Genomic DNA, 14,558 nt, shown 5'->3' with positions numbered 1-14,558 from the left:
CCCCCACACCCACACACACATATATACACTGGCCAGGCAGTGGTAGCACCTCCTTTCTCTTTGGGACCTTCAACTTCACTCTGATGCATACCCAGGTCACAGGGCCTGTGGTGGGCAAGGGCCACACAGACATAGTAATAGACCCCATGACGATGTCTAGGGAGCCAAGAAGGGGAGACAAAGGAGCATGGAGACCAAGAAAGCAGTGCCCAGGGTTGGAGAAGTTCAGACTTAAAAGTGAGTGAAGAAAGATAAGTAAATCAGGACCCTCAGAGCTCTGCAGTTTCCCAGTGACGGGACCGCCAGGGAGGAGAGGAAAAGGTAAACAGGTATCAGCATGCAGACAGGCTGGCTGGACATGGGGAACAAAGAGCCTCAAGGTACTAGGCTACAGGCTGAATAGAGTAAGCACCCCTCCAGCCCCCCAAGGTCATTCAGGCAATCTGCGTGTGCAGGAACTGCAAAGGTCCCCTGGCAAGGGGTGGCAAGGCAGGTAGGGTTTTAAACCCATGTCGATCGGCTCCTTGCTAGCCTGTGATGTGCTAGTGGAGAGGAAATGGATTTCAAGCAGTTTGCCATTCTAATTGGAAAAACAAATAGGAATTGCTCTGGTTTGCTTGAGGAAAGCAAAAAGGTCTAAAAATCAGAGACAGAAAGCAGCCTTAGCAAGAGAACACAGCAGCAGGGAGAGTGGGTGGCCACTAGGTGGCCTCACCAGGACTCAGCCACTCTGCCTTCATGTGGTTGAGTAGAGACACCAGCAGTACCCCTCAAGGTCTGGCAGGCAGCAGAGGAGGCATGTGAAGCCCAGCCAGTCTCTGAGAATGTGAGGTGACCTCCAGCCTTCTAGAAGCCAACTGTGGCCTTCCTTCCAGGGCTTTAGGGCAGAACTTCTAGAGCCCAGCTGCAGGGTAAAGGTTGCTTTGACCTTGTCCATCATAGCTACCTTGAGCTACCACATCATCCCTCAGAGCCAGGTGGCCTGCCGCCCTGGCCCCCTGGAGGCAGCTCTTGCTGGCATGGCAGACTGAGGCAAAGTCCTTTGGCACCCTGAGGACAGGACGCCTCATGTTCCTCTGGTCTTCTCTCTCCCCCAGTTCCAGAGCAAGCACAGCAGGGAATGGAGGCTGGGGACAGACACTCACTCCCATCTATGTCTCTGAGCAGTGGCTCTTCCCTTGCCCTTGTTCCTTCCACACTGCACCTGGGTCATGAGGCCAATGTGGCCCCAGACTGTGAGCCCCATAGAGGCTCAGCCCTCCTGGAGCTCAGGGCTGATGAAAGCAGCTCTCTGGGCAACATGCAAGGAGTGGCCTCTGCCCATCTCCTCTGATCCCTTCTAACTTCCCTGAAGTGGTGCTGCCCCCCTCAACTCTGGGCCCCTCTCTCAGCTCTGCCCTTCCACAAGGTTGGGCCAGGAGGTGCCACTGGTGGAAAGGGTAGAGTGAGGACCTCCCAAATTTACCCTTCCATAAAAGCGGAGGAAAAAAACTGGCAAAAATGTTCAGATTCAATTTTTTCATTTAAGCAAAGGTTCACAGCAACATTGGAAACAGTCAAGAAAAACAGAGGCCTTCCCTTGCTGAAGCAGAAAGCAAAGACAAGGCAGAGAGCTGAAGCTCCTCACAAAGTTATACAGAGTGGCACACAGGCTGAAGGTGCCCCCCCAAGGCATGTAGAGTAGAGATTTCATGGTTCCTAGTGTTCAAGGGAACCTCTACAGTCCTTAGCTAACACTAAGCTAATCGAATAGACCTCAGTGGCCACTCAAGAAAAAAAAAAAGAAATGCCTGCCAGGGGAGGCTCAGGAGGTAGAGGCAGGCAGAGCTCTGTGAGATCAAGACCAGCCTGATCTACATAGCGAGTTCCAGGCCAGCTGGGGCTACAGGAAGACTCTGTCTCAAAAAACAAACAAAAAAGAAGAAATGCCTTACAAAACCAGTTCAAACAGACAGCAATAACAACAAAACTCCAGTGGGAAAGGTGAGTCTGATTTCCAGAGTTACCACATTCAGTTATTTGAAATGTTGGGCTTTCAACAAAAACTGAGATAAGTGAAGGAACCAAATGCTGACCTTCATACCAGCTGCAGGGAATATAAATGGTGCAGCCACTTTGGAAAACAAGTTGGTAGTCTTTCAAAAGGTTCAACAGTGATCATGTGTTCCAACTTCCATTCTTAAATAAATACCCAGAGATGTGAAAACAAACTCCACACACAAAAAAACCCCTTTTATATGGATGTTCAAAGCAGCACAGTTCATAATAGCTAAAAAGAGGAAATTAGCTAGATATTTACCACTGGACAGGTGGCTAAACAAAAGATGGTATTGCATACATGGAAATATTATTTTGCCTTTAAATATTTTATTTATTATTTTTATTTATGTGTATGAGTATATTGCCTATGTGTGTGTGTAAGTGCACCCATGTTCTGCAATGCCTGCAGAGGTCAGAAGAGGGTACTGGATCCCCTGGAACTGGAGTTACAGACAGTTGTTAGCTGCCATGTGGGTGCTGAGAACTGAACCTAGGTCCACAGCAAGAGCAGCCAGTGCTCTTAACCACAGAGCCATCACTCCAGCCCCACTTATTCAGCCTATAAAAAGGGATTCTGATATAAGGATGGATAAACTCTGAGGGTGTGCCGAGGAAATAAGCCAGTCACAAACACAATACTATATGCACTTGGAATCGAGAGTCATTAAATTCATCAAGACAGAAAGCAGAATAGAAGACGGGGGAGCTATTTAATAGAGTGTTGGCTTAGGATTTTGAGAAGGTTCTGGACAGGGAGGAAGGTAGGTGATAGCCACACAACTGAATGTACTAAAACACATTGAATTGTGCCCCATAAAGGGGAGAATTTCTGGAAAGTGAATTTGACTTCAATTTTTTTAAAATTTTATTTATTATTTTTAGTGTATGCGTGTATTGCCTACATGTAGGTTAAGTGCACCTGTGTTGTGCAAGGCCACGCAGGCAGGATGACACTGTCAGATCCCCTGGGACTGGAGTTATGGACAGTTGTTAGCTGCCATGTGGGTGCTGAGATTCGAACCCGGGTCTTCTGCAAGAACAACCAGTGTTCTTAACCACTGAGCCATCTCTCCAGCCCTTGACTTCAATTTTTTAAAGAGTAGGGGAGGGAGAGGAAGATGAAGAACGCAGCTTCAGTCCTAGAGGTCCCAGCATCTTAACTTAGAGCCCCCCCTCATCTGTGGTGGGCAAATCAGGTACTTGGACCAGCCCGGACAACAGGTAGACCCCAGGTCTTTGCAATAAAAAGAGGGAGGGATGCACTAGAGGACAGGGGAACAGGCCCTAGGAGCCAGCAGTGCTGACAGTGGTTTCAAGGGCATGGCAGTGTGGAGAGCCTGGAGACCCAGCTCAGCAGAGTGGATTCAGGGGAGAATTGGAAAGGAGAAAGGAGGAGTACAGAAGACATGAGGGCAGAGGGCCCAACAATGAGAGCACGGTAAGGCCAGAGGTCATGACCATGCCTGGTGGGGTGGGGACACTCACGTGTGTAGGGTACTTTGGTCGCCCTCCTGTAGCAATAACAATGTGGTCAGCTGAAAGCAGAGTCTGGGAACAAACCAAGAGCCGTGGGTCAAACAGTATGCTGGGCAACCATCAAAGGGCTCAAATATCTACGAGGGCTAGGGCAATGGTTTCTGTGCCCCTCACCCTGCAGTGTAGATGCCTTGTCTGCATCTCAGAGCCGGGGTACCACAAAGGCCCGCTGGACAGGAGAGCCATGCAGAAAGGACAAAGAGGTGCTCTGACTCTAAGCACTTCAGTATATGCAAGGACCTGGCAGACTTTATGCCTCAGATCCCCACAAAACCTGCAGGAAGAGAATGATCCCTCCCCGCTTTTAGCCATTACATCAAGCTGCAGAACATCCAGCCATGGTGTAGATCTCATGGAAGCTGTTTAACAAGGGGTGCGAGTGTGTGTGTGTGTGTGTGTGTGTGTGTGTGTGTGTGTGTGTGTGTGTAGCTGGAGTCTAACATAGCTCAGGCTAGGCAAGCACTCTACCACAGAGCTATATCCCCAGCTGGCTTGTTTGTTTATTGGTGTAAGGAGACAGGGTCCCACTATATAGCTCACAGCTAGTCTAGGATTTTAAAAAAATATTTTATTTATTATTTTTACTTATTTTACTTATGTATGAGTGTATTGCCTGCATGTGTGTAAGTGCACCCATGTTGTGCAGTGCCCACAGAGGTCAGGTGTTGGACTCCCCTAGAACTAGAGTAAGGGATGGTTGTTAGCTGCCATGTGGGTGCTGGGAATCAAAGCCAGGTCCTCTGCAAGAGCAGCCAGTACTCTTAGTCACTGAGCCATCTCTCCAACCCTTGGTCTAGCATTTAAGATTCTTCAGTCTTGGCCTCCCCAGTGCTGCACTCTCAGGCTTGGCCACTGGACCTATCTGCTTAATCTCACTGAAGAAGTGTGACCTCAAAAGCAGCTGTTATCAGGTGCACAACACCCAGGCTGAGGGCCTGAGCTCAGGTACCAGAGGGGCCATGAGGCACAGGTGGGCACTCACCTCCTTTCCACTTTTTGTAACACCACAAACTGTGTGCTTGTCGACAAAACTGGCTTTGATGTTAAAGTACTTGACTTTCCTGCAACATAAAAATGAGATTTTCTTTCCTTTTTGAGACAGGCTCTCATGCAGCTCAGGCTGGATTCAAATTTATTATGTAGCCAAGGATGACCTTGAACTCCTGATCCTCCTGCCTTCACTTCCAAAGTGCTAGCTACGATTATAGGTGTGTACCACCGTACCTGACTCTTAAATTTTTTTTTTTCAAACATTTCCTCTGCAGATTCAACCTCTGAGGTTGAAAAGATGGGAGCACTGTACAAACTGCTAAAAGGTGAGTTCTGGAGCTGCACAGGGACCTGGGTTCCATTCCTAGCACCTCAGAAAGAAAAAAAAGGGGCAGCATGTACACGTGTACACACAGAATAAATGAACACATCTGAGAAATATTTTTTTGAAAAATATTTTTTAAATAAAACAAAGAAAAGAACTTCAGCCCAGGGCCAGGTGCCTGTGGCCCAGCTGGGACAGGTGAATAGACAATCACACTGGAAAGCAAGAGGGAGCAAGGAGGGCCTCACCTGCTCCCCCACCCCCCATACATGGTGAACACAGATGTCAGGACAGGGACAGAGCTGAGCTTGGCATCATCCTGAGAGCCTACAAATCATACCAGGCCTTGGGAAAGGGCCAGGCCTCCCAGAGGAAAGTTCCAGTCGGGGGGCTGAAGTGCCCACAATATACAGGTCACCTTGTATTTGAGAAGCACTGGAAGGCCAGGAGAGTAGGCACAACGAGGCTATGGGCATAGTGTGGCTAGGTATGTGGTGAGCAGAATCGACCAGCTCTCCCATCAGAAACTGTCCAGGAGCTGCCTCCCCACTCTTCCCTTCTCCTCACTCATGTCCCTCTGGGCTGTCTTTACTCGCCCTGACAATCAGAGAACAGCTCTGTGACACAGACACAGATACTCACACAGCGCTGGTCTTAATAAGAAAAAGTGGAGCCTCCCTCCAGCTGTGAAGCTCCTCTGCTGCCTGACTTGGGACTCACCATGCTCCATCCCCTCAAGTTGTGGAGAGACACAGTGGCCTGGCTGAGGGATGGAGCCTGCACAGGGCAAGCCTCTCAATGGCCTCCTTAGCCTAATCACAGGTACATGCTCAGGCCTGAGATCTCCCTGCCTACCCCACTCTTTCCTCCTACTCCAGCCATTCAGCCAGCACACCCTCCTTTGCCATCATTTCCTGTGGGTTCTACTTGGTTGCAGGCCTCTGAAGCATCCCCCATTTCCCACATCATTGACCAATCTACTCCTTGACTCTGCTCCACTGAGATGCAGGGTCCCTCATCTCACCACTGTGGTGTTCCCAGAGCCTACTAGAGACTGCTCTGCACACATGACTAGAAGCTCTTTTGCTAATACAAAACGACTTCAAGGAGGCCAGGAGGGTTATCTTTCATGTGGCAGGGCCACATCACAGGACATGGTGGTGCCTCAGTACCTGTCCTGCAGTTGGACACGGTGACCCCAGTTCAAGGACTTCACATGGTTCTGCACAGCTTCTGCCATTTTATTCCTGTTGACACACACAAAAAATCATAAAATCCACAGCATCCATTTTGGCTGTAGAGTTCACACAGACAGTAAATGTATATTATACATCCCCAGAAATACTGGAAAAAGGAGTATGGTTATTTTACTTTTTTTGGATGGAGGAGAACAGGGTCTTTCTATGTAACGTAGACTGGCTTCATACTGGAGATCTTCCCAGCCTTCTGAGTCCTAGGAGTGAATCACCAATCCCAGCTTGAAGGTGAGTTTAAATGGCTAAAGTCTAATGCCCATCCCCAGGGACCACATTGTCTCTGACCAGGGTTTGGGGCTATAGAATCCTGGGCTCTCTATCTGGGAGATGTTGTATGCCCTACCTCCACTTGGTGACCCAAAGAGGTGTCTGGAGAGAGTACCAAATATTTCAGCTGCCCTCAGTCCAAAGACCTGGCCTGCTGCTCTCCAAGATATGAGTAATCACAGGTGAATCTCCCCTCCCGAGGGGAGCAGGAAAGAACAGCAACACATGGCAAGGGCTCCTTACCAGTCATGCTGGACAGGCTGAGCCACCTCCCAGCCATAGTGGTGGGCATCTCGGATCATGTCCCCCAGCAGTGCTGCCTGATGCATCAGCTTCTTGGGAATACAACCCACGTTGACACAGGTGCCGCCGAGGCCCCACCTGGTACCTGGAACGTCAGAAAGAGCTTTGTGTGTGTGTGTGTGTGTGTGTGTGTGTGTGTGTGTGTGTATGCATGTGTTTGTGCATGCATGCATGAGTTTACATGTGTGTGCATGTGTTTGTGTATATGTGCATTTGTGTATGTATGTGTTTGTGTATATGTGTTTGTGTGTGCATGCATGAGTTTACGAGTGTGTGCATGTGTTTGTGCGTGTGTTCCTGGGACTGGAACTCAGCCACTGAATCACCCCCTGGCCCTGATAAGAGTGCATTTGAGTTCCCATAGGAATACAGAGGCTTCCTATTTGTTCTACATGGTTCATAATGCCTTTAGGTGGCTGCTGTTTTGTAACTTGAACTTGGCCTGGGTGAGCCTTGCCACAGAGATTTGTTCCTTATGACTGTATTCAGTCATTTAAAAAATAAGAACTTTAATGGCTACAGAGCTGGCTCAGCAGCTAAGAGCATTGGCTGCTCTTGCAGAGGACCTGGGTTCAGATCCCTGCATCCACATGACGGCTAACAACCTTTTATAACTCCAGCTCCAGGGAATCTAACACCCTCTTCTGGTCTCTGTGGACATTCAGGCATGCACATGGTATACATACTTATATGCAGACAAAACACTCATACACATAAAATTTTTAAATGTAAAAAAAAAAGAATTTTATACTAATGACAATCTGAATGATGAACAGGCTACTCCAGGGAGACTGTGGATAGAGAGGAATGAATTACTTCAGGGTCAGTCATCCTCTGAATGTGAGCTGTGTCCCCTCACTGCCCCCTTCCTTAGGACTCATGGTTCTCATGGGGGCTGCTTACCTTGGGGAGATGGTTCCACATAGTCAGTTACAGCCACCTTCTTTCCCAGCTGAGCAGCTGAAATGACAAGGATGACTGCAGTTAAGCAGAGAGGGGAGCTGGCTTGCGGTTGGGGCCTCCCCCGGGCCCATGAGGTCCAGAAGGAGGTAAGGAAGGGTCTAGGACAGTACCTGTCCACACAGTGGCTGAGCTGTCAATGCTAACCCGGTTATCCCTTGACCCTGGCACCCTGTCCACACGGCTGCCCACCAACTCTGCATCTGCCCTCCTGGCCTTCCCATTACCCACTCGGCTGAGCTGCCAATAGATGGGAACCCTCTTTTCAGATTCCAGTCTTTGCACTCCCTACCAGAGCAGTGCTGGGATGGATCCTCAGCCCCAAATCACTCAGCAAAGTTCCTACTCCCACCTAGTTCCAAGTCCAGACTTTCAAGGTGAGCCCAGTGCCCAACCCAAGCACATGAAAAGATGTTCAGCCTCACTAACTGCTAGAGAATCACAAATCTACCCCACAGGAGAGCACGTCACACCTGCAGAATGGTTATGGCAAACAGGTAATAATATCAGCAAGGAGGTGGGGGTGGGGGATTGGAGCTGCTGGGAATGTTAATGTGGCAGTCACTTTGGAAAACAGTCTGTCAAATGGAGGACTTACTGCATGATCGAAGTTACCCTAGAACGTCATTCCTAGCAAAATACCCGAGACAAAAACATGTCCACATAAAGGTTTGTACACAAATATTCACAGCATCATCATCATCATCATTATTTGGGGGGGGGGTTGGTCTTTTTGAGACAGGGTTTCCCTGTAGTCCCAGCTGGTCTAGAACTTGCTATGTAGATCAGGCTGGCCTTGATCTCACAGAAATCTGCCTGCCTCTGTCTCCCGAGTGCTGGGATTAAAGGTGTGCGCCACCATGCCTGGCTACACAGCAGCATTATTAATGACAGCTAGAAAGAGGGACTGGATAACTCAGACCCATCACCTAACACATGAACAGGCAAAATGTGGTCTATTCACACAACAGAATATTATTCAGCCATAAAGAAGAGGGAAGTCCTGATACACACTATTTTATGAATGACTATGGAAGACACAGAAGTAAAAGAAACAATAACAATAGATGATATATGACCCATTTATGTGAAATGTCCAGAAGAAACAAGTCCAAGACAGAAAGTAGTTTCATGGTTGCTAGAGTTACAGAGGAAGGGGTGTGGAGGGTGACTACTACTGGGCATAGAGTATTCTGGGGAAGATGAAAATGTTCAAAAACTAGGGCTGGAGAGATGGCTCAGCTGTTAAGAACACTGTTCTTGCAGAAGACCCAGGTTCAAATCCTAGCACCCACATGGCAGCTAACAACTGTCCGTTAACTCCAGTTCCAGAGGCTCCGACAGCCTCTTCCGTCCTCTGCTGACATTGCACGACACGGGTGCACTTACCTACATGCAGGCAATACATGCATACACATAAAATTAAAAATAAATAAATAAAGTTTAAAAAAAAGAAAGAAAATGTTCTAAAACTGACTGTAATGGTAGCTATACAAGTCTGCAAATATACTAAAACACTGAATAATCCACTTTAAATGAGTAAATTATGTCGTATGTGACATTTCAATAAAACAGTTAAAAATGAGATGAGACACTTGGGGGTAAATCTGGCAAAATATATGAAAGACTCACATACTGAAAACTACACGGTAGGCATCAAAGTGAACACCTGCAATCCCAGTGCTTCGGAGGCATGAATGGGAGGATCAAAAATCTGAAGTCAGCCTGGACTCTAAATGGGATTCTGTATCAAAAAAAAATTTAAATAAAGAAAAAGAGAGAGAAAATAAACTATAAAGGTACTGCAAAGAGAAAGGGGAAAATCTCAATAAAAGATATACCACATGACCCAGGTTGTCCACTTGCCCAAGAAAATTTAGAACACACATCCATGGGGCTGGAGAGATGGCTCGGTGGTTAAGAGCACTGGCTGCTTTTGTAGAGGACCTGGGTTTCGTTTCCAGCACTCACATGGTGCCTAACAACTATCTATCACTCCAGTTCCAGGGGAATCTGACACCCTCTTCAGGCCTCCACAGGTATTGCACACATGTGATGCAATTATATACATACAGGCAAAATACTCATACACATAAAAATAAATAAAAATTAAAATACACACACACAAACACACGTTCACACCTAGGCAGGGGACACACATCTTTAACCCAAGCACTTAGAAAGTGGAGGCAGAAGGATCAAGAGTTCAAGGCTAGATTCAGCTATATAGAAAGTTCCAGACCAGCCTGGACTACATTAGACCCTGTCTCATACAAAACAACAAAACAAAATAAGGGGGTTGGTGGGGAGCCATACATTCATATAGGCATTCACACCCACACAGATACACACACACACACACACACACACACACACACACAGACATATAATGTTCATAGCACCAGTGTTGACATTAATAAAAAACTGAGAACAAATATCCATATGTAGGTGAATACACAAAGAAGATATGATCTATGTACTGTCACAATGCAATAAACAATAATAAACTACACATGCTCGGCAAACAAGGAGAGTCTCAAAATAATGATGTTGAGTGAAAGGAGTCAGGGGGTAAAGCACAGAGCATACTTCTACTTGCATACACACTAGCGAACACCAACCAACCTATAGTGGGAGAAAGCAGGCCAGTGGTTGCCTTGGGATGTAGGGGATGGGAAACAGGAAGGAATTACCACAGTCTAAGGAAGCTAGACATTGTAGTGGGCTGGATGTGTGCCCCTTCCACCACACTGCCAAAATTCATATTGGAGTCTTAACCCTCAGTGCCAAGAAATATGATTATATTTGGAGATAAAGTTAAAATAAGGATACAAGGTTAGACCCTTGTCCAATTGACTGGTGTCCTGTAAGAAATTAGGGCATAGATACACAGAAAGGCCAACATAAAGATATGAGAAGGTGCTGGAGAGATGGCTCAGCAGTTAAGAGCACTGGCTGCTCTTGCAGAGGACCTGGGTTTGGTTCCCAGCACCCACATGATGGCTAATAGCCATCTGTAACTCCAGTTCCAGGGGATCCAATGCCCTCTTCTGGCCTCCATGGGCACTTGATGCACATAGTACACTTACATACAGCGCAATATGGCAAAACACTCATACACATGAAATATAAAATAAAATCTTTTTTAAAAGATATGAGAAAACACCACTTATAAGGAAAGACACCAGAAGAAAGCAATCTTGCTGACACTTTGGTCTTGGACTTGTGGCATCCAGAACCCACGTTGGTATAAGCCTGTGGTTATGTAGCCCTGCCTTGGCTGCAGACTGATGGGAGGCATTAGGGACAGTCACCATCTTTACTATGGTACTGCTTTCACAGATACACCCACATGTCAAAACCTGTCAAGTTGTTTCAATTTTTATTTATTTACTAATTTATTGTGAGACAGGGTCTTGCTATGCTACTTAGGCTGGTCTCAAGCTCCTGGACTCAAGTGACCATCCTGCCTCAGCCTCCTGAATCACTGGAATCACAGATATGCGTGACCATGCTCAGCCTTCAGTTACTTTAAATATGCACTGGTTTGTCAGTTCTACCTCAATAAAGTGAGTCTCCATCTCAGAAACAAAAACGAAAACCATGGTGCCAGAGAGATGGCTCAGCAGTTAAGAAAGCATACATACTGCAGAGGACCAGAGTTTGGGCCACGTGAACTGGCTCACAACTGCCTGAAACTCCAGCTCCAGGGGATCTGGCACTTTCTTCTGGACTCTCCAGGCACCTGCACTCACCTGTACATAGTCCCACACAGATATACACATAATAACCATAATTTTAAAATAATACAAATTCATTAAAATTAAAAACCAACCAACCAAGAAACAGGGATGGGACTATGCCACTCTTAGGAAAGGGATAGCCAGACCCAGGATCTGTGTGGATTCCAGATTAGAGGAGATATTTGTTCTTAGAGCACTCTTTCCCTGGACTAAATTTAGGCCCATCTTCCCAATGCCACCCTTTTCAGGGAACCCAAAAGCTTTGAGACCACAACATACTAGCAGGGACACAGGACATAAGCTACATACCTTCCTTGGCACAAGCCAGGCCACCAGATCCCCCACCAATCACCAAGAGATCAAAGTCCTGCTGCCCTGCTGAGGAAGAACAGGAGGTAAGAAGATGCCAGACTCAGACCCTGGAAGGATGCCTTGCTCTCTGAAAGGCAAGCAGCTCTGTTCAGTTCTATGTGGTTCAGGGTCTATTGTATCCCATCCGGGGGCAATCAGGGGTGACAATGTATCATCAGCATCATACTTCACAGTACAGTCCACAATATCTAAAAAATCAGAAACCAGAGTGTGGGAAGCTGGCTGCCACAGTATGTGACCATCTTTGCAGAAAACCACCCCAAAAGCTGTCTCAGAATCTAAGAGTTCACCCAGTTTCCTGGATCAGACAGAGCAAAACTATTTTCATTGAATCTACAAATCTTTTGGTGACTTCATTATAGCCAGCACGGATATACATGAAGCTTCTCCCACACAAGAAACTGAGGGCCCACACAGTCAAGTGCTTCAGAATGTCTGGCTGTGCAGTGAGACCTGCAGGTAGAGCTGCCAGAGTTCCTGTTTCTTCTTATGAATTCCCTTTGCCATGAGTCTACCCTCCAACATCAGAGTCTTGCATCTGTAATAAGAAGGCTACACCTAGAGCTGGCAAGATGGCTCAGTGGGTGAAAGGCACTTATCACCAAACCTGATGATCTGAGTTCTATCCCCAGGACTCTGGTGGTAGGAGAGAAACAACTCGCAGCAGTTGTTTTCTGACTTCCACAAGCATTCCATAACATGTGCATACCGACAAACATACACCAAATAACTGAAATATAAAAATTTAAAATGTCTACACCTGTCATAGCCACCTTAGGCTTTTTGAGTTGGCAAGCCTGCAGATACCCTGGGGCTCCCATACCCCTCAGGGTCACTGGCCTGCACCCCTGCAGGGACACACATAGCCAGAGGAGGTCCATGGTTTACAGGCCCACAACTGAACCCACCCCAGGTTCAAGTTCTGAGAAAGCCTGAACAGTTCTAAATTGGCTTTGATGTGATCTCAGAGGAGACAAGTTCACATTCAGCCCCAGGGAAGACCAGCCTGATAGGCAGAGCCTCTCTTTCCTCTCTATCTGGTGGTGGGAGGAGAGGGCTATATCTTTACCCTGGAAAAGGTTCCTACCTTGCATTACTGATGCCTGACCTTCCTGTTGCCCAAGTGGGGCCCCTACTGGATCATCCTGCCCTGAAGTTCTCCGCTGTGCCCTCTTGCCTACTTGCTATCAAGCAGCCAGCTGGCAGGGCTGGCTTATCATGGCCACTTGCTTTCCCCACTGTACATACCCAGGAGCCCTCTCTGTGTGATAAGCACTTGGAAGAAGCCTGCGAGTGGAAGTTTACAAGGGTGAGTACTGGAAAGGGTATCGGAAGCCTACTACTGGTGGGTAGAAAATGTGGGTGAAGGAGGTACTGTTCTGCCAAGGCTAGGTGGTAGGTGTGAGGGGATGACACAGTCTCCTAGATGATGACTTCCTGGAGGGAACCCTCACATTCTGGCCTTCACTCACTGTGGTTAGGCCATTCTCCCTGGCTACAGTCTCATATCCAAACATGTCTCTGCCTCATATCTGCCTCCTGACCAATACTGTCCTTTAATTTTTGGTTCTTTTCTGAATCCAGTGTCAGGGCCAGCAGAGAGCAAGAATCCAGTGGGCATGGCAAGGCCCAAATGACTGGTATGCTGCTTCCACAAAGTAAGAAGCTCCCTAATGTACACCCTCAGGCCCAGCTGTTCTCCCAGGCTAGAGTTCCTGCCAGCAGGTATCAAGGACAGATGATGCCAGCAGTATTATCACTCTAGTTCATGTTTGGGTGATACATCATACCCCCACCACCAGCTGGAAAACATAGGTGTCGCCTGCTCCAAAAAGAGAAACTGTAAGGTTGAACTGGAATAGATACACCAATGGACTCCAGAGTCATGGTAGGGAATGGCACATTCTCTAGAGCCTATTGCATCATCACCTCGGAGAAGCTCTGAAGTCCTTGGGCTGTGGGGCAGGATCCTTAGGGCAGCTGGAAACAAATCGCAAGGCTACACAGCTGCTTGGTAGTTTGAAAGGCCCTGGGCTTGTGAGCTCAGTACATCTCCCATTTGCAGATCTTTTATTGCCACTATGCAGGGTGATGGCTCCAGTGGCACAGGTGCATTCATTGATGGATTTTTCCCACACACACAAAAAAAATCATTGTAAATGTCCCCACCTAATATAAGCAGCAAGGAGACTCTTGAAGAACCAGGGTCTTGAGAGTCAACAGAACTACTGTAAGAGCAACTTTAGGTCTCTAAAGACCCTTAACGTGGGGAAACAGCATACCAGTCATTTGGGCCTTGCCATGCTCACTGGACTCCTGCTCTCTGCTGGCCCTGCTCCAGATACTGGATTCAGAAAGGAACAAGGTGGGGACTGCCTCCCAGACCACCCTGTCACTGAGTCAGAAGGCCTCTGCCCATTTATATATGCAGTCAGCCTGTTTGCCTGTTCTTCCCTGCCAGTAGCTGTGCTTTCCATGCCACTACCTCTGTTAAGAACCCCCACCTATTAGGCTCATGTCAACCACACTCACCCCCTGTAGGCAGAGTTGAGTTCTATCACTAGCACCCAGTGAGGATGGTCATCACATAAGTGCATGGTAGAGACCACTCATGAGACTAACCATACCACTGCAGATGTGGTGGCAGTGTGGCCAGCTCTAGAAAAAGCTGTCTTGTCAGGCGTAGTGTGAACCATGCTGGGTGACCTGGTACCCAGCTTCTGCTTGGGCCATTTGATGTCAATGATCACTGCCCTGTTTCTACCA

The 14,558-nt window shown here is 47.5% G+C and overlaps 1 protein-coding gene across 10 annotated transcripts in view; it reads right to left on the bottom strand.

Moving 5' to 3' along the window:
• Txnrd2 (thioredoxin reductase 2) overlaps positions 1–14,558 on the bottom strand; it is a 56,339-nt gene that overhangs the window by 40,787 nt on the left and 994 nt on the right. For 5 of the 10 annotated variants that reach the window (XM_008843024.2, XM_029568296.1, XM_029568303.1 and 2 more), the window contains exons 2-7: positions 11,730–11,798; positions 7,621–7,677; positions 6,658–6,802; positions 6,064–6,138; positions 4,559–4,637; positions 3,526–3,588 (exon numbers count right to left, since the gene is read on the bottom strand). In XM_008843024.2, coding sequence (XP_008841246.1) covers positions 3,526–3,588; positions 4,559–4,637; positions 6,064–6,138; positions 6,658–6,802; positions 7,621–7,677; positions 11,730–11,798 — 488 coding nt within the window. The remainder of the gene's footprint in view (positions 1–3,525; positions 3,589–4,558; positions 4,638–6,063; positions 6,139–6,657; positions 6,803–7,620; positions 7,678–11,729; positions 11,799–14,558) is intronic. The other 5 variants (XM_017800587.2, XM_029568297.1, XM_029568299.1 and 2 more) reach the window with 2 other exon arrangements.

This window comes from Nannospalax galili, unplaced genomic scaffold, assembly GCF_000622305.1.
Source record: "Nannospalax galili isolate Female #2095 unplaced genomic scaffold, S.galili_v1.0 scaffold820, whole genome shotgun sequence".
NCBI lineage: Eukaryota > Metazoa > Chordata > Mammalia > Rodentia > Spalacidae > Nannospalax > Nannospalax galili.
Note: the sequence above shows the minus strand (reverse complement) of the source record. Positions and strands in the feature narration are given on the sequence as shown.